Below are 27,409 nucleotides of genomic sequence, written 5' to 3'. Positions count from 1 at the left end.
TACAGTCACAACCAAGATGTGACGAATAACCAGATAAAATGTAGAATACTTCGTCACGACAGTTGAACTTTTTAGAGCACCACCCCTAGCGCGTGCTCTTCAACAATCGACAATAAAGCGCAATTATGACGTTGCCTGTACGAGCATGTAACATGATCCGGTTGAATTCCAGGTTGAGCTAAATTTCCAGAAATGTACTACCTAGATGGCTCCTAACGTGTGACTATGTTGGTGTGAGGATGAGTCAACCAGTGTTTAGAGTTATGTGTGGCATTTGTTTGATGCAGAAATTATGAGGCCAATCAAACAGTGTAACACAGCCAGAACAGAATGACTTCCCGGTGTCTGAGGTGTTTCCCACTTAGTGCTGATGCTCAGTAAGGCACAAGCTCGTAGAGCCATAGTGCATGTCGGTGCATGATATGAATATAATTTTAGCTACAAATATTTGAATGCCTGTATATCAATAAAGACTTGATCAAATTAACAAAGCCAAGGAGTTCAGCATTGACGACACATTTGTGTATAGCAGTTCCAGGAAGTCTCATCAGTGCAAACATAAACAGGAAGTTGTTTTTTTTATTTGTTTAATAATTGTGTAAATAAATGCAGGAGCACACAGCTTTATGTCACATCCAACCAGTAAACATCATCTTCGATGTTAGTCACTACAGATGTCACTGGTGGCCTTGTTAATTCAGTAATCCTCTTCCATGACTAAATAAGTTTTGTGCTGGTGGATTACATGACAAAAATCCTATTATTGCATCATTAAGGACTTCCACAGTGTGCAAAAGGGACAGACAGAAGCGGCATCTCTGGACATTCCCTCGCACACTTTAGTCGTGCAAATTGTCTAAGATCACAGCGTGTAGAATTGTTCAATTTAGATCTTCTTTGGTAAACTGGGTTATATTTGTTTACACCAAAACACTAAAGTGCTAAAAACCAATACCAAAGATGTGTAACATATTGTGGAATGTAATTTTAACTTTCTTAAATGGTTTTTAATTGATGTGAAAAAAGTCTCTTTTATGAACAAAGTCAAGCTACATTTACTTACTTACTTTTTTTCTTTTTTTTTTAACATCGTTCTCCGGTCTTCCAAACAAACTCGTTTGAACAAAGCTTTCAGGCTTTGAGAAACAAACTTGGAGGCCTGGAAAACAACTTCTCCCCCTGAGAAAGAATAGGTTTATTAACAAGAGGTAATCAGGAAAGAATACACTTTTATACAAAACTGGAAATACTACTCAAGCTGTTGAAACAGACTGAAAGATAACTCTCATACCACTGGGTATTGCTCACTGCAAACATTTGATGTGCCTGTTAGAGGGTATTGATTCAAGTGCAAGGGTAGGGTTTACACATACTGTGCTAGATATAGATTGGATCTGAACACGTGAAAGTGGTACATGCCTGCCACTTAAGCTTTAGGCGTTTTTCTATACAAAGCCTGTAAAAATACATATAAATATTCCAAGAAGAAGCACAATATTACTACTGTGTAGTTCCTGCTAAAACATCAGAATAGACAGGATATCAAATGTGTTACACTTACAAGTTGTTTTCAACATGTGTTTAGAAGGATCATATGCAGAAAAGTTTTTACAGAGTTGAATGATCATAAGGATAACACATTTCCAGGGATATGTTTTTAACACATTGCACATTGAGAAATGCATCAGACTGCCAAAATTGTTCTGTACACAGCAAATATTTCATTGGCAAATCGTAGAACAAAATAGTTTTGTGGTTTATAATCCATTTTATGATTAAGGCAAAACCATAAAACACTGGCCAAAGAGTATTAACAATAAAAATGATGATGTCACTGTCTGAGAGTAGACACTGGAACTTTAACTTCCTGAAGTGGCTCAATATTGGTTACATTTGCTACATACATTGCCTGGTGCTTATACTGTATATACATGTGGCCCACCAGGGGAGTTGGGTGATAATTAGCAAGGCATAAACAACAACAACAACAAAAAAAACCTCTCCAAACGGAAAACCTGTGTCTCACTTCAGACAGAAATCATGTAGTGATCTTGACTCAGTCTGACTTCCACACGTCCACACCTCTAATGTTTCATCAGCTACATGACATAACATCCGAGCTCATGATTCAGCCTCGCCCCCCCTCCCGAGCAGTTGCGCATTTCAGCTCCTCTGTTTTTTAAACTATCCAAACACTGAAGTTAGAATTCTTGAAATTTTCAATAAATTGCCAATGATCCTGTTTTGCATTTCTTTCTGTCATAGCTGTTCGGAGTATTTACACCCAGTATCTACCTCGCTACGTAGTTCTCGTCATGAGCAGCAGGTCTGCCCCCCTTGTGCTGGATTAGAATCAACCTCAAATGACCTAAAAGAAACACAGCAAATTTTTTGAGAAATACATTTATTTTCCATCTTCACCAGAGCCAGTTAAGAGGATAGATGACCCTCTCTCTGTGTGTGCATGAGGGAGCTGAGAGCCACAGCGACAGGCTGACCGCTAGTTAGCTTAGCACAATGAATGGTAGTGGATGGGCAAGTTTGCATATTTTCACCAAAAAAATTGCCTCCAAAAAAGTCTTTGTTTGTATCAATAGAACCAGGGTTTCGCAGAACATTTTCTATGAAGTAAGATTTTAAAATTGCAAGACATTTTTAAAATATATTTTCAGAATCAGAATCAAACAGCTGGAACTACCTTCCCTACTGGGTGCAGCGGTTTCACGCATCTCAAAAACACTACCTAAACTTTAGCTAAAAAACCCAAAACTTCATAGAAGACTAGAAGAGCGACTGCTATTACTTATCACGGTAGACCTTCTGAAAGAGGATAATGCCGATTACTTCTGAATGCAGCAAGATCCTGAATGTTATCTTCAAACCAGAACACAAAATGGACGAACTACAGGTTTTGGTTGCCGAGCGGGCAAGATGGAGGTTACAGTATGCGAACAAGCCCACCGACAACAATTTATTGTGCTAAGCTAACTAGCCATTAGCCAGTCCGCGTGAGGCTACACTCCCATGGCAAGCACGCAGTAGAAGAATCTTTCAAATCTTTTGCCTCTGGGGCAGATATCAAATAAATGTTTCCCAAAAAGTGTGCCTGTTTCTTTAAATTTAAAAAAACTTTAAATGAATGCTCATGCAGATATTGCATCAGGACAAACTGTATTTATACTTCTAATCCTACTGATATAATTGTGTTTAAATGTGCTATATAAATATACTTCATTTGATTTGAATACTTATATGATTAATATTTCAGTACACATAAAGCTTAAGAAATGGTTGCTGTACTTGTAAGGCAAAATGTCTGTTTCGGGATTTCAAGATCGATGTTTGCAGTTACGTGCGATTCTCTCTCAACTTTTAACAACTGAGCAAAAAAATGGATCATTGCGCGCCATCCCGGCTTTTCATGAATGCACATTTCCTTTAGGATATGTTTAAATATCACATCTATATACTCACCCATCTGTTTATTGTTTGGTGGAAAATATCTTCATCATAAAATGAAATTTAAGACAATAAATAACATATAATTTATATAAATAAAACCTCTCTGGGCTTCTACTTGGTCTCTAATAACGATTTTACACAAGTCCATTAAGGAGCACAGACTAGAAGGGCACAGCCTATTGTGTCTAATACAAATAATAGTTTATGTACAGTATGATATAATGTTCCTGTACACTTCGTACGAAGGCCGAGAGAGTGAGAGAGTGAGAAAGTGAGAGAGTGAGAGAGAGCCTCCTCATGATGACGTTTTGGGCTCGATTCTCAGAGATGCTTCATACAGGCTCTCTTCGTCCATCGCTGTACTGTTGTCCAGCAAGTACTTCGCCACCTGGAACATTATAACGCACAGTGAGGTCAGGGCTCGTTTACTCCAAAGAGCGGAAACAGATGAACAGAATAGATCAGATTATTAAATGGTTTGGTCTATAAGCCATTTTGACCACAAAAAAAAAAAAAGCCAGCTGTTATTCACTCTCTTATATAAAAACTGTATAGTTTTGATTTTGGTTCAAAAAAATGTGACAGGACAAAAATAAATAAATGCAATTCCTGAAAGTTATAAATCTGGTCCTGATTGTAATGAAGCAAATAAAATATCATTATTCTGTATAAACAATCACTTCTGAATAGTCTGTCAAGTTTATGCTGCTTCCACTCAGCCTAAAATTTATACGGTAATAAAAACCATAATCGCTATCTCAACTGGCCACGATTGAGTAAAGGACAACTGAACATTCTGAAGCTAAATAATAAATGTTAGACAGATAAAACAGTCATTTCACCTTTGGTTGATGATCAATCTTGTACGCTGTTTGCTGAAACTGCCGAATCTCTCTGATAATGTGAGATATCTGAGGAGAAATGAGATGGTGGCATGTCGTTACGATCAGTAAAAAGGACATACGCACGTTTCTCAATCCAAATCTAAAGACAAAAAGAATTTGGAGAGATAAAACAGAAATTAGAAGCTTGATTTGAAACACAAAGTGCACAAAATATCCCTTCCGTGTCATCGTCCTTTACCATTCTCATCTTAGAGAAGTTGACCAGGTTGTCCTCGGTATAGTTGGGTGTTCCTTCCTCAATGAAGGCCAGGTCAGTCAGATACATTCCCAGGTAGGGGACACAGGGAGGGTCACAGCTGAGGACACCCGGCAGGACAGAGACACAGCAGTTATACAGACACACGCAACACCCAAGCATGGGTGAACACCCTCCAGTTAAGAGCTTCAGTCACTTACTTCTTCAGGGCTTCTCTCAGGTTTTTGAATCGTCCCTCTGATGACACAAGCTTCTGTAACTTGTCAATCACAGTCTTCGTCTGGAATGTAGGTAAAAGGAAATCAATGTTTTTGTCAGTTCCCAGAATGCAGGTGATTTGTGATGCACAATATCAGAACATTGTGCTGTTATGCTAATATTTAAAAAATGAAAGTGTCTGATATTGAGCAACGCAGACATTCTCTGTATAAAAACAAGCTTATACTTACTTACTTATACTTTTTACTGACTGAAAACTACATTTGAATGTGAATTACAATATCACCCAAACATTGTCTGTCACGTAAAGACAAGGAGCCCCGAGCAAAACTGGTCTGATACAACATCGGACCATGCCACGAATTTAAAAATGATAAACATCTGCCGATTCTGAAGACATACCCATATTGTTGTGCATCTAGAGGTACATTTTTTTCAGTGCAACGCAATGACTTCCATCCATTCAGTAAAGAGTGTTGCAGTTTGTTTAAAAAAAAGAAAGGTTTATCTCACAAAATAAACCTGAACATTTTACATCCATAAGATTTCGCCATCAGAGCTGACAAAGCAATGTACCTGCTTTGAGACTTTGAGCCAGGTCCTCTTGAGGCGGAAGATGGCGCTGCGGTTCAGGGAGGATGTGATCTCTAGCACAGCATTGTAATTGTGGAGGCAGCGGCAAATATCCGCCACCGCCACCCATTTCTCAAGGACAGAAACCCGCATGTTGACATCATCCCACTGCAGGATCTCTGTGGCAATCCTGTCACTGATCTGACAAAGAAAAAAACAGAGGAATACAGATGTTGATCTATCCATCCATCTGTCCATTCCTTCATTTTAATCAATACCAGAGTAAACACACACATCATTGAAATGCTTAGTTGTTTTCATGATGTACGGAGTTCTCTCATTCTTGTCATTCTTCATCCAGCCTTGACCGAAGAATTCCCTGCAAAGTACATTTATACATATTTTTACAAACAGACCAAACTCACTCACTTGCTTTCACTCTATAATTGAGACTTTACAGACGGAGAGTGTTTTCTGTGTTTTTGTGCGTGCATGTGTTTACTCACTCATACGGGATGACCTTGAAGACCAGGTGATCGAGGAGTGTGAGTTGCTCGGCTATCTCCAGGGCAGAGTGGCTCTCAAACGGCTCGGCTTTACTGTCCTCTGTGGCCTGAGACACACGACACACACCGAGACACACCGACACACACACACGCACGCACACACACAGGGGTAGCATGACAAAGCACAAATCACATGCTCATTTAAAGCTGCTTCTGCATCTTTCTCTCACCATTTGTATGATTTCTTCCAGGGTGACCTGGTTGTCTCCAGGGTCCTCCTGGGTTAGTGTCCTGCGTGCAAGAAGATTCAAGTGTCAGTACTGGGGGGGGGGGGGGGGCTGAGAGAAGAAGAATGTTTCCCCAGAGGAGTTATTGTCATATTTAGAAGCTGCTGAGAAGAAGAAGAAAGTTTCTACTGAACTTTCAAGAGCAAGATTCTTTCACTCGTCTTTCCAAGCCAGACTTCAGGGTTCGACAGAGGCTAACAAGGACATTGCTGAACATTATTATCATAAATATGAAGGAGTGAAGTTATGCTAGTAAGAAACCAACCTAATAATGTTGGCAGCTGCCTTTCTTTCCTGTGTCAGGAGCTCTGGGTCATGCATCACCTCCTCCAAAAAGCCAATTACCCGCATCTTCAGCTCTGAGTTGAGCTCAAAGTCCTGAGGATCAACAGAAGATTCATAATGAAAGAGAAAAAAATGAAGAAAGAAAGAAAGAAAGAAAGAAAAAAAGAAAGAAAGAAAGAAAGAAAGAAAGAAAGAGAGAAAGAAAGGAAAACCTGTACCTGGGAGTGTTTGGAAACCCAGTGACGCAGCACATTCAGGACTCTGTTGGTGGCAGCCCTTCTGATTACAAACTCTTTGTCTCCATTCCTCTGGTCTGTAGGAAAACCTGGAACCAGTTTGAGTAAAGTTAAGTTTAACAAGTACACAACACACCAATCAGGTTTGTGTTCCATGAATGTACTGGTTCTCTGTGCTTTGCATTTTATTATAGAAAATGAAGTCTTTAGAGATTATTATCACTTATATATTGAGATGTAAATACTCTCATAATGAATTTCTACAAATAAAAATTCGTACAAAGATATTTACAGACACTCCAGAGTTTATTAACCTGCTGAGGGCGCTATTTTTTTGGACTCCACTTTAAAGCCCACTCTCAGTGTTTGGGGCAAAACCAACTTGTAATGTGCCCCCTAGTGGTCATGAAGCACAAAACCATGTTGCTCATGACTTGGACAAATAATGTCATCTGAAATAAGTCACAATCTAAAGTGAACTGTCGATGGTTTAAACAGAGACTAAAAACTGGTGATTATGCTGGATTTAATTTCTGCTCACATTTTATTTCTGCTCACATCATAGCGAATTAACAGACCTGCACTGGCGAGGGACATACGGCGGTACTTTTCCTTGGTTGGCGTGCCCTCATTGGCACCGGCAGTGGCGATGGCAAAAGCCGAGGCAGCAGAAAGGGCACTGCGGTTATTGTCCAGCTCCCGGCAAGATGACACCACCATGCTGTTGTTAAAGGAAAACAGTGAAAACTCTGCAGGAGAGAGAGAGAGAAAAAAACAACACAGAGATTTATGATTAGTAACTTTAATTGTTATGGAACACTACCATTAAATTAAAATCATTCCTATTTTCTGACATAAACAGAATAAAGTTTCAGTGTACCTGAGTGAGGATCTGACAGGATTTAGCTGAAATGAAAATTGCTCCCAGCTCAATTGTTAGATAACTATAGATTATTTGATTGCATGTGAAAGTGCTTTTAGGACAAAGTACTTTACGTCCATTACTAAACTATAATGTTGACCATTGGAGGGCAACAGAGAGCTAAAACAATCCTAGCACAATGTGTCCTGCCACTAGTGCCAGTGACAGTGTACATCACTGTGTTTTCCTCCATTCCTCCCATCCTCCCTCCCTCCCTCCTTCCCTGCCTTCCTCCTTTCAGCCGGGGGTGGAATAGAACACGCACATCGTTGCTAAGGTACAAGGTTTCCTTCCACCTACTCACACGGGGTACTGGCTTCCCTTGTCTCCAGCATCGTGGGAAGAGAACACACTGGGGATTAATTGAGCCTGACTACCTACAGGGTGGATGATCCCTCTTTGTGTGGTGCGAGGAGGTCCAAGAGGATGTGGTTGGTTTTTATCAAGTCCATATTTGGCTTCAGTTACACTTTGTTAAATAAAAAAGTTTGCTGTATGTCTACTGTGGCACCTCGCAAAACGCTGCTCACAGAATGAGTCACTGGTAAAAATCACGTTTCATCTTTTCTTTAATATTGTTACTTGCAATAAACATGATGTGTCCCAATTACTGCATTGTAGGAGACATCTTTGATTAAATTAAACTTCATTTGTGCAGCAACTGTTTACACATACACATAACCTGAAATGTGAAAGGCGGAAAAAAATCGTACCCGAGTTTTTTGACTTGACATTTTTGGGTGTTGATGGTGACTTGGGAGGAGACATTTCTTCCCCCTCATCACTCTGACTTGGGTCTTCATCACATTCCTCTCTCACTGAGCGATCTAGGACAGAAAAAACACTTCACAGTCAAAGGATACTATTTGGAGAATCTGGTTGTTTTTATCTGATATATAGATAAACATTTGTGCTACTTCACAACTTTAGTGGTATTCATAGTAAAATTAATCTGGTATGAATGGAAGATGAGTTCCAGATGCAATCCTGATCATTGTGTTCAGGAACCTCAGTGCATGTGAACCTCATTAAAACTGAGCCAAATCTCTTGGACAGCCATTCTGACCTTGCTTGTTGAGGACAGACTCATCCGCCTTGCTTTCAGCTTTGGTTTCTCCCTCATCTGGGATTTTGCTGGCCATGGTGCTGGACACATATAGCTTGTTGATGTCAAGGGTGGTCTTACTGAAGGGTGACATGCTGGAATGCATGCTTGCATAGCCATTGGGAGAACAGCTGAGTGCAGCCAGATCCAGGGCTTTACCCCCTGTGATGATGGGGATGTTGAGCGAAAGCTTGCGTCGTCGGTTAGGTGATGACGTCTTGGTGATGGAGAGAGGGGGAGGCGAGGAGAACTTGCGACTGGCACGTGGCGACGTTGGTGGTTCGCCGTAGAGAAGTTTGTTGTTCTGGCTACTCGCAAAGAAAAGCTCCAAAGAACTACAGGAATGGAGAGGAGGTTGATATCAACAGCAGCATCTTTAAGGTTAAAAACAACTCTTTTTTTTTACATATTTAAAGCCCCCCCCCCCAAAAAACACAGCCTGAAAAGGGGGGGCATGTATGGGGAGAACGATGATAATGTAGTTGCATGGTACGCTTTGTGGTGTGTATTGAGAATCTGAGAGGGAACACATTAACTACAGGGCTCCTTGGGAGCTCCTTCCTCTTTTATTTAAGCTACAATGTTTAAGACAGCATCCTCCTTGCACTGAGAGCCACCCCCTCTGAAGGCCTATAAATAGCAAGTCAAGTGACAGTGTTGGAGGCACGGGTGCTGCCAACAGCAACCAGCCCAGGGGAAGCCCACAGAGACATGGAGAGAGAAAAAGAGAAAAGGGGGGAGAGAGAGAGAGAGAGAGAGAGAGAGGGAGAGAGAGAGAGAGGTGCAGGGAAAAATGTTGGAGTGAAAAGGGAGAGAAAGGAGGGAGTCTGTAACAGAGTGGATATGGATTCCTCCACAGTGAAGGCTTGTGACTAGGAGTGGGGAGCCTCCTGTATGTTGATAGCTGCAGCCATGTTGGGTCTCCTCACCTAAATTTAGGAGGTTTAAAGAATAGAGGGAGACGGTAGAGGAAAACATAGAGATTGGACAGGGGTGTGAGGAGATGAAAAGGTGGGAGGGTGGAGGAGAGAGGAAGGAATGTAAGAAGGGGTGAGGGGAGTCAAAAGAGTCAAGAAAAGGCTCAAGTAAAGCGGAAAGGAGGAAAGATGAGGGGATAATTAAGTAGGAGTAATGAAAGACAAAAAGAAGAAGAGGAGGTGAGACCACCACCATCAACATTTGATACTGTAAGTACTGCAGATGATGGGAGAAATGGACAGAGAGACACTGAGAGAAAGAGAGAGAGAGAGAGCTGGAGGGAGAAGACGAGGAGAGGGTGGGGTCCTGCAGCAGAGTAAAGGGTTGCCATGGTGACAGCGCAGCAGAGAGAGGGATGGTCAGACTTGTGGAAAGAAAATAAAAAAGACAGAAATGGAAAGCGTCGACAAGTGTGTAAAAAAAGAAGGGGAAGAGATGGGTGGCAGGAGATTCAACAAATCTGCTAAATTTAATTGTCTTATTGAATTATACCAAAACAACAACAACAACAACTTACACATCCTAACAGACATTCAACTGTGAACAGAAGCAGCCCAACATGGATGTTCTCACGTGGCCTGGACCAGGACTCCCACAGCTTTACTTTCATCGATTGAAAATTAAATGTACGTCAAGCTGAATGAATAAATAATCCAACAACATTTTAACAGTTGTGTGGAAATAAGAGGAGAGTGAGTCGCACGCTTGGAAACACTTCAGATGAATGAGAGAAAGCTAAATACAATTTACAGTATTATCTGTATTGTATTTGTTAATTTCATAATGTGTAGGGATATTGAAATGAATATACATTACCTAGTTATGTCACAAAGATTGATATTTGGAGTGTTCAAATCTTCGTTTCAAATTCGTCATTTCAAAAATCATGCAAAGCCTATTTTGACATGTGAGAGAAGAAAGTGAAACTTGATCATATTTGGATTTTGCACTAAGACACAAACTCATGTGTTAACTGTGGTACAGACATCACTTCCTGCATCCACTGGGTTGTGTTAGAGAACACGTTTCTGTACATCACATGAAGACAACACAGTATGATTTTGATTTTGACAAAAAGAAACAAAAACATGACTTTTCCGCTTATCACCAGGTAACACTGTGACTACCACTATGAATCTGCCCCCAACTTTAATGGGTTAGTTGAGGGATTTTTTTTAACCCTGCAGAAAAATGGACAGACACTCAAACACCATTGAAAACATTATGCTGAGTATTTTACTGAGACACATGAATTTTGATCATGTGAACCTGCGTTGGTATTGTCCTGTTAGTGTAGATGCAGCCAGGTACTCAGATGATATAGAACAAGGCATGAAATGTTCCATCCATCCATCCATTTCATTCCGCTTATCCTGTTAAGGGTCGCGGGGGGGCTGGAGCCTGTCCCAGCAGCTTTCGGGCGGGAAGTGGGGTTCACACTGGACAGGTCGCCAGTCCGTCACAGGGCCAACACATAGAGACAGACAACCATTCACACTCACAGTCACACCTACGGTCAATTTAGAGTATCAATCAGCCTCATCCCCTCTTGGTGTCTTTGGACTGTGAGAGGAAGCCAGAGTACCCGGAGAGAACCCACGCAGGCACAGGGAGAACAAGCACACAGAAAGATCCTGTGCCCAAGCCGGGGCTGGAACCCAGAACCTTCTTGCTGTGAGGTGACAGTGCTAACCAATGCACCACCGTGCCGCTGACATGAAATGTTGAGACCAGAAAAGAAAGTGCTATCTTCTGACTTTCTGTTAGCTAGAAGCTAACATGGTTACTGGTACGATTCTAGGGATAATTTCATACCAGTGAGTTCATAAAATCCCTGATCATCTCACTCAGGAGATCACTCACCGTGCAGGGATGGCACTAATAGGCTTCTTGTAGATGGTCATGAGCTTCTCCAGCACTACATCAGCGCTGGTGAAGACGCGGTAAGAGTGGAGGAAGGTGTTCAGGAAGTCAATGGAGAGGAAGCGCAAATCGGTCAGCCTCTCCAACAAGCGCTCCACGCTGGCGTAGCGGATCTGCAGCACCTTGCAGGAGTTCATCATCTTGCTGAAGCGGATGTCAACATCATCACAATACAAGCTGGTGTCCGACCTGCATTGGAGGAAGGCATATGTTTGGAGTACACATGGGGCCTGACTCCAGCAAGTACATACTCATGGTCATGTGCATGCAGCTCAGTGACTTGAGCATCTAAAATTAAAAAACACTGATTTGATTCTTAAAGGTGATGTCAGCAATTTGGGAGTTTGGAGTTTTAATGTTATGAGTAGATTTTCTTCCTGCGGTGTAATTTCACAGGATAGGTTGTGTAGGTAGAACCGGCAACATTTATGTTTCTTTACTGTATTTTACTGTAGCGTTGTTCAGAGCTGTGCAGGGGAAGAGGCTGAGAACAACAAGGAAAAAAGTGAATAAAACCCATGAGGTTAGACCCTGGACTGATTTGCAGGCTGTTGAAAACTTTTTTCTACCTTCTACTTTACTTTTTACCCCTGTGAGATAACTGGAGCCTCAATCCAGAATCCCTGGACCGCGCACAGGACTTTAGCTGCACAGTATCGATTTGCCTATGGTGGTTTTGTCATGTCAGTGAGGGTCTTCACAAATACAGACGTACAAATGTCTGAGTTTGAGTTTATTCACTTATCATGCATTTTTTATGTATTTATGCAATGCTCAAGCCAATGTCTGTTTAAGCATTTATAAAATATGTGCATAGCTGCATGGCGTCTCACTCTCACTTGATCATCTGTGGCACGGAGACTTTACTGTTTTCCTCAAAGACATTCATCATCAGACCATTGCAGCGGATGTTGTCAATGCACTGTAAGACACATGGACAGAGACAAAGGAGGACAGTGAGGACAAGAAAGCACGAGATATTAATGAGTCCACAAACCTGTAAATGCACCAGGTTTCCACCTCCGAATGCAGGTGCCACACTGACAGCAAGTAAACAGCGTGATAATTGTTTTATGAATATGTTCACCTCATCACACGTGGAGCTACAGTAACAGGATAAGGTAAAGTTTTGAAGTCAGCAGCTCACAGCACAACCCTTGTAAATGTTAACAGAGTTTGACAATTGCTGTTTAAAGTGGAAGCCTCAGTAACTTTGAATTTAAGCTACACTGTCACTTCCAATTGAATTCATTTGTTTGGCTTTCTTACAATCTCGAGAAAGTGTTAGATATTTGCAGCCCATGGTTTTTGCTCTAATTTTACATCAGCAGCATCTCTTTCAAATAGTAGAAGTTAAATTGAGCAGTTCACAATCCCGCTGTGGGTTTTATTGAAAGATATTCAGGCTGTACCTGACTGATGTCACTTGTCCATGCAGACTTCTCCTGTCGGGATGAAGCCACCAGAATGACAGTGTAAGGCTGGCCATCTTTAGGCTCCACCATCACTTTAAAGTCCAGGTGCTCTGTGTCCTGGCCACTCCGCTCCCCTTTGGCTGTAAGGCACAAATTACCCATTTATGTATTTATTTTACAGTTTGTATAGATAATAGATATTGATATAGCCATCTGAGAGCAGTACAGACATATGTTTTCCATTTTTAAGCGTGTTGCTGCTATTATTTGAAGACCATTTGAATCTTCATTGATTACATCATTTTCAACCAATTACAGCTGTAGTTTTCTTTTGTCTCCAAAGCACATATCAAGTGTGACAGTACACATTTTTGTCACTACTGCATTACATTTTTGTGTCTCTAGAATGCAGAAAGACCCAGCTATGTAACTGGAAGTGTGATTGTTTCTTTTTAGCTCAAACCCAAGTGTTGTGGGATTACTCGATAAAGAATATGTGAACTATACTAGAAGAGGCACTTCAGAGTTTGTGAAAAAAAAATTTTTTTAGCAGTTTTTCTGTTGGGGTGTTGGAGTGGCCATGGGGTGCAATGGCACCCCACCAACTACGTAAAGATACATGGAGTTGACAAATACAGAAAGCATTTGAAGATCCTGTCCACGGTAACTTACCCTCGTCATCGGTCCCCTCTGGCTCCTCCATCAGTGTGCAATCTATGAGAGACACCACTCCATTCTATGAAAGGAGTGAAAAGGTAATTGGGTTGCATCATGCAGGATAGTACCTCAAAGGCAGGGGAGGTCTGAGGTAGATAGAACAGATTTGTCTCAAGGTCAGATGTTTGGATTTAGGGTTACTAATATAATAATGTCAAATCTGGGCTGCTAGCATGGGGTATAACAGTATGAGCTGTCCGGTTCCCTGACCCAGGGGGGCCCCAAAAGTATCCTCAGATGTCTAATTCATCTAATATACAACATCAGAGATACACAGAGAACCATCTTGTTCTTGGGCCTGAGTGAGACACATGGCAGCCCTGTGCACAGGTATTAACGTTGAAGAAGAGAACAAAATCATGACTGTAAATTATTTTATTATCATAAACACTCTTTTCAAACAGACAATACGTGTTTATGTAATGTGTTTTAGACACATTTCAATGTTGTATCCTTAGAGATCATAAAATGCTATATATAGGCTACTTAATGTGTGTGCTAGTTGCTATTTTAAGAACTAAGTCTTCTTAATTACGCTCCTGCTGTACCTTAGTGATGTGAAGTTTTCCCCCTGAGCCTCGAGTACAGATGATGAGATGTTTAGAGAAGAGGAAACACTGTCTCTCGCCTTCCTTTTTGAGAGACAGGGAGCCCAGTCGGCCTCTTGTGATCTTCCCTTTCTCACTCATTGGAACCTGGATCAAAGAACCTGCACACATACATGCACGCGCACACACACACACACACACACACACACACACACACACACACACACACACACACACACAAGCAGTGGTAAAAATCTAAACAAACATACGTACACTGAGCCTCAAACAGCAAAGTCATATATCGTTACTTCTCTTCAAGCGCGTGGATTGGAGTCTAATGGCATAATACTTTAACCTCACTAATGCAACAGTTCAGGCATTGACTTCTCCGCTGGAGGACACTGTCTGAATACTCCAAATGTCTATAGAGACTTCTGAATGGAATGAATGGATATGTTGATTGTAGAACACGTCAAACAACTTCCTTTGCCATTTCAAATCAATGAGTGTGAAGCTTCAGGGAGTCAGGTGCTCATTTGTTAAACATCTTTCCTTATTGTCCTGTCTGACTGTAAAATCATCAAACCAAGACCACACCACTGAAAAAGTTACTTCAGATTGTTACCCTAACAGTTTGACAATGAAACAATCTTACCTTGCCTGACGAACGTCTGGCTGGTGTCCAACAGCACCTCACAACCCTCGACAATCATACGCTCAATGGCCAGGTTCTTCCTGATGTTCTCAGTCTCGCTCACCTCATCATGCATGATTCTGAAGTCCAAAATATGCTCTTAAGAACTTAAAAATTCATTGTGATTTGTGACAACATATATCTACATCCCAGAAGAATATCTATCAGAATAATCTGACTTCTCCATTCACTGGGACCCAACAGTAACTAAACTTCACTTCACTCCGATTGTTTGTGGGTAGTCGTCAGAGCCATCATGTTATTTTATCGTTCTGGGGGTTGGGAGTGAGTTAAAGAATAAGCTTATTGGTAAGGACACAGGGCAAAGAAAGTGCTGAGGTAAGGAAGACCCCTGACATGTCCTGATATTAGAACCATGGGGCTGTCTAGCTGTTCTTAGTTGAAAACACGTAATGCCAGTTAGTGCACCATAATTGTGTTTTCTATTTTATGTGGCAGCCTTTATTTCCCTCTGGACTAATAAAGTAATCTTGTATTGAGTTTACTGACCTACAGAGTTTGGTCTGTATCAGCATTCTAAACCAGGTGAGTACTTCTCATTAACAGATTATTGGGTGTTTTATGAGAGATGTTGAATGCTCAAAGATGTTCACCAAACAGACGAGCAGAATTTCTTTTGGTTGTAAGCTGCAGTACAGGAAAAATTCTAAAAATCACTCAACCGAGGGTTTACCTAGAAAGTTCCTCCAGTTTGGATTTGGCATAATCCAAGCTATTTCTCTCCACATGCTCATGGGGAGTGTGAGCCAGTAACTCATGAAGGGTCAGGATGTAACGAGGGATCTGGAGAAGAGAGGGAGAGAAAGATGCTTGAAACATTTCTCTGTGACTTCAGCAGAAATTCAGACATACAAGGTTTTACCTTTTTTCGACAACCACACCCTGTTCGACAGTGAAACATTCAAATGTCATAGCACAAAAAAAAGTTCCAGCGCAACCAAGAAAATGATGGGTGGCAGTAAATGTTACAAGGGCAAAACAAATGCAGTAAAATATAACTAGACTGTTAGACTGTGTTGTGGTGTCCATGGAGTCGTACTTGAAACATGGGGTAAGTGAGGAAAGTCTCCAGTGTCCTCTCTTCACAGTCAGGTTTGGCCTCGTACTGCTTCAACAGCTTGTCAAAGTCTCTGTTCTGTTTGCAGTGGGCCAGGATCTGCAGGCTGTACTGATGGTTCCGCACAAACTCCTGGTAGATGTTCAGCATGGGCAACAAGATGTCAAACAGGTCCGCTGTGAAGACAGGCAGGAATCGTCATCGATTAAAAAAAACATCTGAATTCATTGCTAAACCTTATATCTCCTGTGTTAATGAGATTTAATCTAACATCAATATAGACAAAAATAACAACCTTGTTTTTTTCTCAGAGAATGCAGACCTCTGCCAAGGTTAATGAAATCATTTTGAGAGTTGTTTGACCACCAAGAGCCACTTTTATTAAAGTCTTCTGCATTTGTGTGTCTGGAGGGAATATATCACGTGTAAGATAGAAATAGTGAACAGTCCATTGTCCAGGATTTTGTGCATATTAGTTGCATTTTATTAGCATTTTCTTTTAGATTATTGTGGATTATTGTGCTTTCTGTTGGAAACCCAAGTTTATGAAACTTTCATGCTTTGCTTTGTTTTAATCTCCACAAATAAACACCACCTTTATGATTTTTGACAAAGCTAACATTATACTATGAACACACTACACCACGGATGCATGACTTCATTGACTGATTGATTATTGAACAGTGAGGTTGACCAATAGGTCATCTTCATCCTTCTTACCCAGCACCAGTGTCGGCCAGCTGGCTATTCTGGCCTTCAGGCCTTGGTAGAAGATCTGGTGGAGGAACATGATGGTCTCACTGGCAAAACAAAGGAGCAGAATGATAGTGATCAGCTAATGTTTCTTTAAAACTGTAGCAACCAGTCTCAGTATACCCAACCTGTTGAGGAAGATGCTGCTGACATCATCATGGGTGATGGGCGGCTTCTTGGAGCTGGCAGCCATACGGAGAGGCCGCAGGAAGTTGTTGACCAGGATGTGGAGTTGTTGGACGTATTCTGCCTCGGCCTCCAGCATGCTAAATACCACCTGGTTCCTCTTCCTCATACTTTCTGCGTGTGGTGAACGGATGTAGTCTTGAATGATAGTCTTCCACTTCCTGCGGCAAATCCAACCTCGCAGAAAACTCTGGACCTGGGAAGACCACACGAGTTATGTTACTGGTGTGGGTGTGCGCTGTAAACAAGTAGGTTAGAACCCTTTGCTCCCAGGATGCAGGGTTACTTGTGGCCCTTAGAGTCACTAAAAGTAGAATGGGAGCCAGAGCCCTCTGCTATCAGGCTACCCTCCTGTGGAACCATCTCCCAGTTTCAGTCCAGGATGCAGACACCCTCTCTACCTTTAAGAGCAGACTTAAGACCTTCCTTTTTGATAAAGCTTATAGTTAGGACTGCTTAGGCTGGCCCTTAGATATGCTGCTCTAGGCTTAGACTGCCAGGGGATTTCCCATGGTGCACTGGGCTTCTCCCTCCTCCTCTCTTTCCTCTCTGTCCTTCTGTACTCGTACGTGTTACTAACTGGTCTTCTTCTCCAGAGCCTTTGTGCTTCCCCACTTCCCAGATCCCTGACTGGTGCTGCTGCTGGGATAGGCTGCCACCTGTAGCAGCACCTGTCTGTCATACCCTTGTCTGTCCATCAGTCTCTCCTCTTTCTCTCTCTTTATCTCTGCCCCGCTCTCCTGCTCTCATTCCCCCCAACCGGTCAAAACAGAGGGCCGTCCCCATCAAGCCTGGATCTGCTCGACGTTCCTGCCCATTAAAAGGAAGGTTTTCATTGCCACTGTTGCAGGATGTGGTGGCGTGTGGAGGGAGTGTGGTGCTGGACATGCTCTACTCGTAAAATGTCATGAGATAACTTTTATTGTGATTAAGTGCTATACAAAGAGAATTGACTTTACGTGACTTGACTTTACCACTTTGTGAATTTGTTCAAGCACACATCCAACACGCACGAACCACCTATGACACAAATGAAAACTGCATACTGTTGATGGAAAAGGTGGAGGAGTGCAACAAAAACAATCACGTTAAAGGATATAAATTAAATCAGCGGATAGACTCCTAAACAGTCTGAGCCTTGGAGCGTGACAGTGGCTTCACCGAATAAAAAAGGCAGTTCTGCGCTGTGGACACAAGTTTCTTTGAATTTATGTAATTATTGTTTTTAAAAGCAATCTGATCATTTAATGCTGCACAGCACCAAAGCAACTAGATCTCACCTTTTTGATCTTCTTGATCTCTGTGTCATCGTCACTGGGAGGTACCTCTGGATTAGATTGAATCTTCTCGTTGTCCTTGAGCAGTCCAGAAATCTACAATCAAACAAAAATCAACCAATTACTCTTCAGGAGCATAAAATGAACACCTTACTGCATGCAGACCACTCATAATTGTTGTCATATCATATACATATGTCAAACATTCTTCTTATTTTCATTATAGTTGTTTAAAATATCTATATTTAATTCATTATTTGTTCTATATTATCACAGTCCAATAGCGGGTTTCAAATAATTATATATGAATGACAAACTCCATCACTCATATTCAATCATGTTTAATGCTCTCCCAACAATATGTCAAGGCTCAATAGAACAGTTTTTGATAAATGACTGCAATCAAACAAAATAACCAATAATCCATTACTGGTATGTTTTATGATGAAAAGTGAGAAAATAGATGATCATTTTCTATCACAGACTGCAGTGTCAGGTACATAGAGGCTGACTCATGCATATTGAACAAAATCAATTCGATTGGAGCTGTCCATTAGCACATTAAAGGGATGCATTTGATCTAGTTTAGACTGACTAATCACGATACAAAACACTCATCTGTGGTGCTGCAACATTCACCATGAACACACAGCATTGTGTTGGTTTGGAATCTGGTTAGTGACCTTTGTACCTTGAACTCTTTCTGAATGTGTCCTCCTACCTACTTTCAAGGCCACCTTTCCCTTGTCTGCTTGCTGTGTGTACAAAAAGTGGAACAAACAAACGCACAAGGACAGACACACGCGCACGCGCACACACACACACACACACACACACGCACACACACACAAACCCACAAACACAAGTGTTCCTTGCATGAAATTACAAGGCAGGTTACCTCTGATTTTAGCCGCTCTATCTCGATTTCCCCATCCTCTATCTGTTGTCGAAGTTGCTTGGCAACCGTTTTCTCTGTCTCCACTATTTGGAGTAGATGGAGATACTTCTGCATGAGGCTCTCATGCTCTGTAGCCATATTCCTGTAACTACAGAGACACACACACACAACCAGACAGTGGACCTCATTAATGCATGTTTCATGGGCTCTGGATAGATCTGTCTGACAAAAAGCAGATTTCTAATTAACATAGCTTGAACCACACTTTCTCTGTTCAAACAGCCACTTATGCAACCAGTTATTTCAAATACTTGCAGGCTTAGTAAACCATGTGGAAAAAAACTGCCTCTGCATGAGCAATAATTCTTTACATTACACTCTTCCCGAGCTGACGTTAAAAGGGCTTGTAATGTGTAAAAGCCAAGCCAATATAAACCTTTGATTACTAAAGTTAAACTGTTCAAAAGGAATTGCAAAACACCTTGTCAAACTTGGTAGTGAAAGATATAGACGATGTATGTACTCAAATGTACTCTAATCAGAAAAAAATCTAAATCAGCAACATTGTAAGTGCTGCTGCTGTGAGTGAGTATGTATTCTTCAACGAGTCCAATCACTTGACCCATCACCATACAAATACATACTGCTGGCATTGAGACTAATGTTACCTGCCTTTAAGGACCTCTGTCCTCTATCATAATTAAATGAGCTTTTTACATATAATACATCTCAGCTCTATCAAGTAGAATTTGAATTGTTCTCTGCACAGTTCATTAAAAACTTGTATTTGTTCTACACACTATTGGAGTCTTCTAACCTTAAATTTAGTCTTACAGACAGGAAGAAGAGCCTGATGGCTATTTGTAACTCCTTAACCCTGACATCTATTGTGTACTTCTTGTAATATTAAAGTAATTGCAAGCCTGTTTGACCATTTTAAGTGCTACATAACTGAATGAAGGGTGGCACGGTAGTGGACAGCAAGAAGGTTCCGAGTTCGAGCCCCAGCTCAGGATCTTTCTGTGTGGAGTCTCCATGTTCTCCCTGTTCTTGTGTGGGTTCTCTCTTGGTACTCCAGCTTCCTCCCACAGTCCAAAGACATCAAGAGAGGACGAGGCTGATTGATACTCTAAATTGACCGTAGGTGTGACTGTGAGAGTGAATGGTTGTCTGTCTACATGTGTTGGCCCTGCGATGGACTGGTGACCTGTCCAGGGTGAACACCACCTCTCACCCAAAGGCAGCTGAGATAGGAAGGAAGGATGGATGGATGGATGGATGGATGGATGGATGAATGGATGGATGGATGGATAACTGAATAAAAGAACTCATTTGCGCATAACAAAATTTGATGAATGAGGCACCACCACGGTCCAGATTGATTTCTCTGAAACTTGACATTCATGTTTCTATGTTAGTGGATGTTTTTCTTTCTAAAGCCTTATACTTCCACTTAAGTGGATGCAATGCATCACATCACTGTGTCACCTGCTATAATGAAAAAGACTGTTCACAAACGTCCCATTCCCCCTCAGCACATCCTCATCAGCCGCAAGTATACATGAGAGGTCCTGCTTGAGAGGTACCTGGCCTGTGTGATGGCAGCCACCCACTCATCACAGTCCTTGACATCTTCTGTACGCAGCTCCAAAGCCTTCTGGTTGTCATGATTGAAAGTGACAGTGAAGTAATACTGGAAAACAACATAAAGAGAGAGAGTTGTTTATTTGTTTAGCATAAAATGTGACAATCAGAAAAGATGAAAGGTTCAAACTGAATGTTTACCGAAAAAAAAAAGTGAAAGAAAGGAAAAATTTCACAATAGTCATCAGCCATAACTGAATGTTTTGGGTTGCAGGGTCCCTGGAAATAATTGCTTTGAGAGTGATGACCCAGAGGTGTTTTTGTTACTAAAATGGAGCCAAATCATTGGGACAACACAAAATAAAACATGACATCAGCAGAGAGACTTCCTCCTATTCAGAGGTGAGTTGCCAGGTTACAGACAGAACACACATAGGATTTATAATTAATCTCTCAAGACTTTCCCTCAGGGATCTCTCTCTCTCTCTCTCTCTCTCTCTCTCTCTCTCTCTCCAATTGATCACACACATAAACTTTATTTGTGTATATATAAAACCTGTTTCTTCACCAAGTGGGTTTAAATATGATTTAATAGGCTTACAAAATGAAAACAAAGTGGTGGCCATTGCAGGAACAGTGGACTATTTGTGGTAGAAGTGCATCAAATTATGTAACACTGATGCATTGTAGACCCCCTCAAATCCAATATATTGGATTTTCTATCTATCCCAAATGCCAAAAACAAATCATTTGAGGAGGAGAGTAATGTTCCATTTTTCCTGATGAGCAGTAGAACAGGCCTTTGTCAATAATGTGCTTCCCATCTCCTGCTTCCTGTGAGCTGGTGTGTCAAGCCTTTTAGGCAGCTATATTTAGCTTGACGTCACTACATTTTTTGCAACAGACATTATCTCTCTCTGAGTGAGACAACCTGGCCCGTAGTACAATCTTGTGTAAAATATATGAACAAAAATGATTCCATTTTATTTGTCATAGGACATCAGAGAGAACTCATTATATGATAATTATGATAAGGTGACTTCTGAATATTACAACACTTAAGAGATGATTTTATTACCTCTGTTTGTTTGTCTTTCAGAAGAAACCTGGTGGAGGTCGGAGCATTTCGAAGAAATTGGAGTAGATTTGAATCATGGGGGCCAGACACACAAATTATGTCTCACTTGCAGTTAGAATTTCCATTTATCTAGTCCTCGTGCCACATCATGAAGTTATAGTCTCTGGGTCATGAGGCAGAGTTCAAAAGGTGTCTCTAAGCTGAGTCCTTGCTCAAGGACCATGTTTGCATCAGCATCTCAGCTGCTAACTACAGATGAACCTCCCAGCTCTTTCAGGTCATAAGTAGTAGATGGATCATTTGAGGGTTCCCTACAGTCTCCAGAGGCCAGAGGAAGCAGGGATCGAACCAGGAACTCTCTGATTACGAGACAGCCACTCGTTACTACAGCCTGAGCTATGCCACCCCCCAGAGACACAACCTGATCAGCTGATTCACACTGCTTCTCTGATGCCTGTGGTATTTACCAAGCATGTATTACTGCCAATCTAGCTATTTTTAATCACTGTACTGTGAGTCCAAGCAACACTCATTTACTTTCAGATTAATATAATAATTTGTTTGTATGTGTGAAGGTAAACACTGCCTACAGCCGCCTCTTAAGCTCACAGTGAATAAATCCCTTGGCCTGGATCTACTTTTAATCAGAAAAACAACAAATACTTGTTATTACATTTTAGAGGTAAAGACAGACACTATTTGGTTTAAGTTCTATTTCTTAATTCATATAATTTCCTTGCAGCCTCATGTCTGACAGCACTAAAGTCTCCTAAAAAATGACCATTAAGCCTTTTTTTCATTTTTTTCCAGATTTGCTATCAAATCCTTGCTGTTGGTGAATTAGTGTGTTTAGTTAGGCATTAGGCAGCCAAACCATTGAAAGAACCTGTATCACACAGATATGCAAGACTAGAAGTGTTGGAGCATGCAGATGCTGGTGCAAGGTGGATCTTTATTCTTTATTACTGCATCATGATTCTTTTTTTTTTAATGGCTTCATGTGAAATTTTTTTTTTTTTAAATGAAAACAAAAATATTTAATCCATCAATCACTTCCACTTAGCACCCTGTCGATCACTACCAAAGATGACCCGACTCATGGTTCTCATATTTGCTGTACTTTGTAAGTGAAGCACATTGTTGAGGCATATTGTTGCACATTTTGTTGGCCCCTTCAAATGCACTTTTTCAGATGCAAATAGGGGTTGCCATAGTAACTGTGGGCTTAAACGTAGCTCGCCTTCTAAATGGGGAATAAGAAAGTAGAACACCACAAAGAATACAATGAGAACGGAGAGACAGATGAAGAGGGATGGAGAGAAAGATCTTTGCCTTTTTTTGAGGAGTGAAGCTATAAAAAGCGCTGTAGCCCTGCAAGGTGGCAGTTGGCTTGGCATCTATTCGCTGCATTGTCCCTCTCCCTGTCACACACTGATAAGATCCAGCACTCACCCAGCCATTCCTCCTGCAGCTCTGACACACAAGGACATACAGTACGGGCACACAGACGTATAAACACAGACACACACACACACACACACATTTTTAACACATTCAATCTGGAATCCGCTTGGATCTGCATATGTAACAGGTTTCATATCTGAAATGTATTCTGGTATTGCCTCAGACGACCTCTGCAGTCTGTTCATCAACCCAGGTGTCATTCTTTGTTTTGCCGGCACAGGGAAAGCAAAAGGAAATCTGTATGCCCTCAGACACCTGTGCCATTGATTACTCTTTGTGTCCTCATTTTACCTTTTTGAGTTCATGCTTGGTTTTATTGATCAATACAGGTTTAAGCAGAGAAATCTAGTTATGCACCAGACTGTGACGTGCACATGCATCTTTAGACTAAAAAGGTGTGTATGAACAACATACATGTGTACAATTAAAATGGAAACTAAGTATGACACACAAACACACACACACACACACACACACACACACACAAACACAAACAATGCAAAACTGAGAGAAGTTATTCCTGTCGCATCTTTCATAAAGGGACACGTGGTGAACAGAAGACTGTGTGATGCTAATTGAAGGCTTTCAAATTCATTTAATTCACTGTTGAAATAAATTGATGGAGCAGCCTGCATGAACAGCTGCCACTGCTGACGTCACCCGTCCACGTTTCATCTCCGGAACAGAGACGATTTTTACATAGTTTTTAAGAAATGGGCCTGACGGTGAACAAACTTTCATTATTTCCATCTTGGAACTGGTGATCAACAAGTACTCTCATGAGTTTGTGTTTTTTCATTTGTATTTTTCTAGCAAATTAAAAAAACAAAACAAAACAAGCATATGACCATTCCAAAATTACTTCTATTTCATTTTAGGCAACTGAAACCACTTGGTTGCTGTTACTGAAAGATGAGGAAAGGTTTCCTTACAAACTGATGTGAACACCAGAAACTGTCAGTGTTTGAATGTAACCTCGGGTAAATAAAACATGTCATACTCACAACTGCTCAAATTTGGCTGGAACATCTGTATAGCAACCAAGAATTGACACTGATACTAATCAACAAAGACCGGAGGACAAGAGTCTAAATAAGTGGACATGACAGCAGATTTCAGCACCATGGACAGTGACACGGCTGATGGAGCAGCTGAAGTTCAGCAACCTTACAACAGGCACCCATAATATATTCAACTTTTGCCTATTCTTTATCTATGAATAGACTCTCATATAAAAGTAATACACAAAAGTTACCACACAAGAGTTGTAAATGCTAAACTAGTTCATATGTAATTATATTTTAAGACAAGAAACTGAATTCAAAGAAGAAAATAAAAAGTCAATCAAGCATCCAAATCATCACATTGGTCTTATAAATATTTAAAAAAGAAAATAAAAAAAAGCTTTTCTACAAAACATCATTAGTCAAAGCATGACCAATGATGCTTTGGGAAATATAATAACATGTTTGGAAATGGAACTTATCTCTATTATTCAGGCAGAAGTCAGTTTGGTACGACTCAAAAGAACAAAGTTTTACAATCTTTTCTTCCTTTTTGTCAACAGTTCCCAAGAGTTTCATTCATTTATTCTTTTTATCAAAACTGTATTTTGCTGATGCGTAAAGTTGTCCATGCAGATAGATAGATAGATAGATAGATAGATAGATAGATAGATAGATAGATAGATAGATGGATAGATAGATAGATAGATAGATAGATAGATAGATAGATAGATAGATAGATAGATAGACGGATGGATGGATGGATAGATAGATAGATAGATAGAAATACTTGAATCCTACAGGTAGCCAGCTCATATATGTAAGTGTAACATTCCACCACTAGTGGCATCAAACAGTCACATAACCTTATACACAATACAGGATTTTTTTTAAACTGGGGCGTATGTAACCTATAAACAGAGGCGCTGAAATGACCCATCACACTTTGACTTTTTAATTAGCTGTGCTGCAGGGAGGCAGAAGAGACTGCAGCCGGCAGAGCAAATTTCAGAAGGTGACTGCAGTCATAGCTCACAGCAGCTTGACCACTACCCCGGCTCTGAGGCTTCTGAGCCCCTTTCAGCCCCGCTGACCCTCCAAAACTGCTCAGCTATCGGCAAGCCTGCCATGAAATTCGCCTGAATCATCCCTGATCGTTGAACATTGTTCCGACCTCACACATGTTAATCCGTGGTACTAAATGCCCGAGGAATTAAAAACCAATGTGTGTGTGTGTGTGTGTGGGGGGGGGGGGGGCTGCAGGGACATGCTTTGGTTGTCATTCATGGCTGTCGTTAACAACCCCGCGATAGCGAGAGAGAGAGGGAGACAGAGAGAGAGAGAGAGAGAGAGAGAGAGAGCTATGAAATGTCGCTATAAACCGAGGAGACGCAGTTGCCAAGGTAGGGTGCTATTAATATCAAGACAAGGAATTAAATCAATACGTCAAAACGACAGGGAGGGGGCAGCGCTCCTCCGCAAGATGGCAACCTACAAAGTTTGGATGCAGTTTTAAGTTTCTTTCCCTCATGTGCTGCCTCCTCTCAGTATTCGAGGGAAAAATTCAGCCTCATGTCGTGAAATGGTTCGACGATGGAGAAGAGAGAGAAAGGAGGGGGGGCTTGTAAAACGATCTAAAGTTGTAGGGATTTCATTCGTCCTGCTTCTAAGTTTGGGTTTTTTTTTTTTTTTTTTGCATCTCATCGTTTGATGACACCTCTCAGGAAGGTTATTGTAGTGCAGAATCAGGACAATCAATCAGTAATGACGCCATTGCGTAACACCAAACGTCAAGTGAGCTACCAAACGCAAAAGCATCTCTCGGAAACTGTTTGCGGGGGGGGGGGGGGGGGGGGGGGGGGTAAACTGTGTCGTATAAACGTCACTTGATACTTAGAACCACGCTTCTGATTTATGATAAAGACTGATAAAAACAAGTTTCAGCGGAGCAGTAGTGCTGAGGGACCGATCACCTGGACAGTGTCCGTACTACATCCGACTTACGGGGCTTAGCGTCAGATCAATACCTTACCTGCTTCTCCAGACATTCCTTCGCTGAGAGAGATGGCTTTGGTGAGGGTGCCCTGTCACAAACACATCCTTCCAACAAGTACAGTCCGGAGGGGCGTGAGCTGGAGTCATTTTCGAAATAAAAAAGCATATTCTGCAACAAAGCGAACCACTTTGCATGCCATTTTGTATTGTCTGAGCTTTTCTTACTCAGACAACCTCGCCTTGTCCCATCTTTCTTCGCCAAAAGAGCCAGGTAGGTGATATGGCCATCATTGAGCCTCATCCCTTTTTGCATTTTTGCTGTGAATCCGATAGGATCTGGGGGATGCCTGCGGATTCTTACATGTTCTTCTTCTCACCACCTCCGAAACACAGTTAGACTTGGTGGGCAGCAACCCACTCCTGTGTGCCCTTCCACACTTGCAACAACACTAACCCAGGAGAAAAAGAAAACAACAAAAAAAGAGAATACACGCGAAGAGTCGCGCTCAACATTCAACTGCACAAATTCCACGCTGCAATCACACTAGAGCGAGCGCGTCCGAAATCCCTCCTCGTGAGCCGAACAACTCCTGATGAGGATTGAGGTGTCCGTGTGCATAGTCCGCACGTGCACGCGCGCGCATATACACGCAGTATCCTGCTTTCCTCGGAGCGAGAAGCGCAGTCATGTGACCTGTCCAAAAAGCAGCAGGATTTCAGCACCCTGGACAGAGACTCAGGACGCGAGAACAGGCAGGTTTACCGGACCCCTATAGACCCCCCCCCCCCACACACACACACACACATACATACACATACACAGAAAATGAAATGTGAAATTGTAATGTAGCCTATTAAATCACGAGTACGAAGTTGTACACATATCAGTATAAAAACACACAACACAAACACAGACACAGACACACACGCACACACAGTTATATGTGTGTGTGTATAACAACAATAGCAACAGAGTCCACATATGCACCTGTAGCTATGAAAGCATATGACATCATGTCAACCATAAGAGTAATTACAGTGTTTCCTTTTCGATTTTGTTGTGGGGTGTAAGCATGAAGGAAGGTTCAGAGCGATGCTTTACACTCTTGTGAAATTTCAAC

The 27,409-nt window shown here is 41.4% G+C and overlaps 1 protein-coding gene across 1 annotated transcript; it reads right to left on the bottom strand.

The window, feature by feature from the left end:
- Positions 1 to 1,179: 1,179 nt before the first annotated feature.
- On the bottom strand, positions 1,180 to 26,947 carry LOC147269579 (ras-specific guanine nucleotide-releasing factor 1-like). The gene is made up of 27 exons (XM_086187351.1): positions 26,326 to 26,947; positions 20,750 to 20,856; positions 19,164 to 19,311; positions 18,269 to 18,361; positions 16,931 to 17,184; positions 16,770 to 16,849; positions 16,032 to 16,225; positions 15,666 to 15,775; positions 14,933 to 15,051; positions 14,278 to 14,438; positions 13,685 to 13,748; positions 13,010 to 13,152; positions 12,437 to 12,519; positions 11,538 to 11,786; positions 8,658 to 9,031; positions 8,305 to 8,418; positions 7,248 to 7,418; positions 6,652 to 6,758; positions 6,414 to 6,526; positions 6,092 to 6,152; positions 5,862 to 5,968; positions 5,650 to 5,734; positions 5,359 to 5,556; positions 4,764 to 4,843; positions 4,546 to 4,663; positions 4,305 to 4,373; positions 1,180 to 3,850 (listed from the first exon to the last, which is right to left on the bottom strand). The coding sequence occupies exons 1-27, from the start codon at positions 26,599 to 26,601 to the stop codon at positions 3,758 to 3,760; spliced, it is 3,771 nt and encodes a 1,256-aa protein (XP_086043477.1). The 5' UTR covers positions 26,602 to 26,947; the 3' UTR covers positions 1,180 to 3,757.
- Positions 26,948 to 27,409: the final 462 nt, after the last annotated feature.

The sequence above is a fragment of the Aulostomus chinensis genome, chromosome 2, assembly GCF_037954235.1.
Source record: "Aulostomus chinensis isolate RoL2024-O1b breed Wild chromosome 2, RoL_Achi_v1.0, whole genome shotgun sequence".
NCBI classification, from domain to species: Eukaryota; Metazoa; Chordata; class Actinopteri; order Syngnathiformes; family Aulostomidae; genus Aulostomus; species Aulostomus chinensis.
This window is presented reverse-complemented; position numbering and strand designations above follow the sequence as displayed.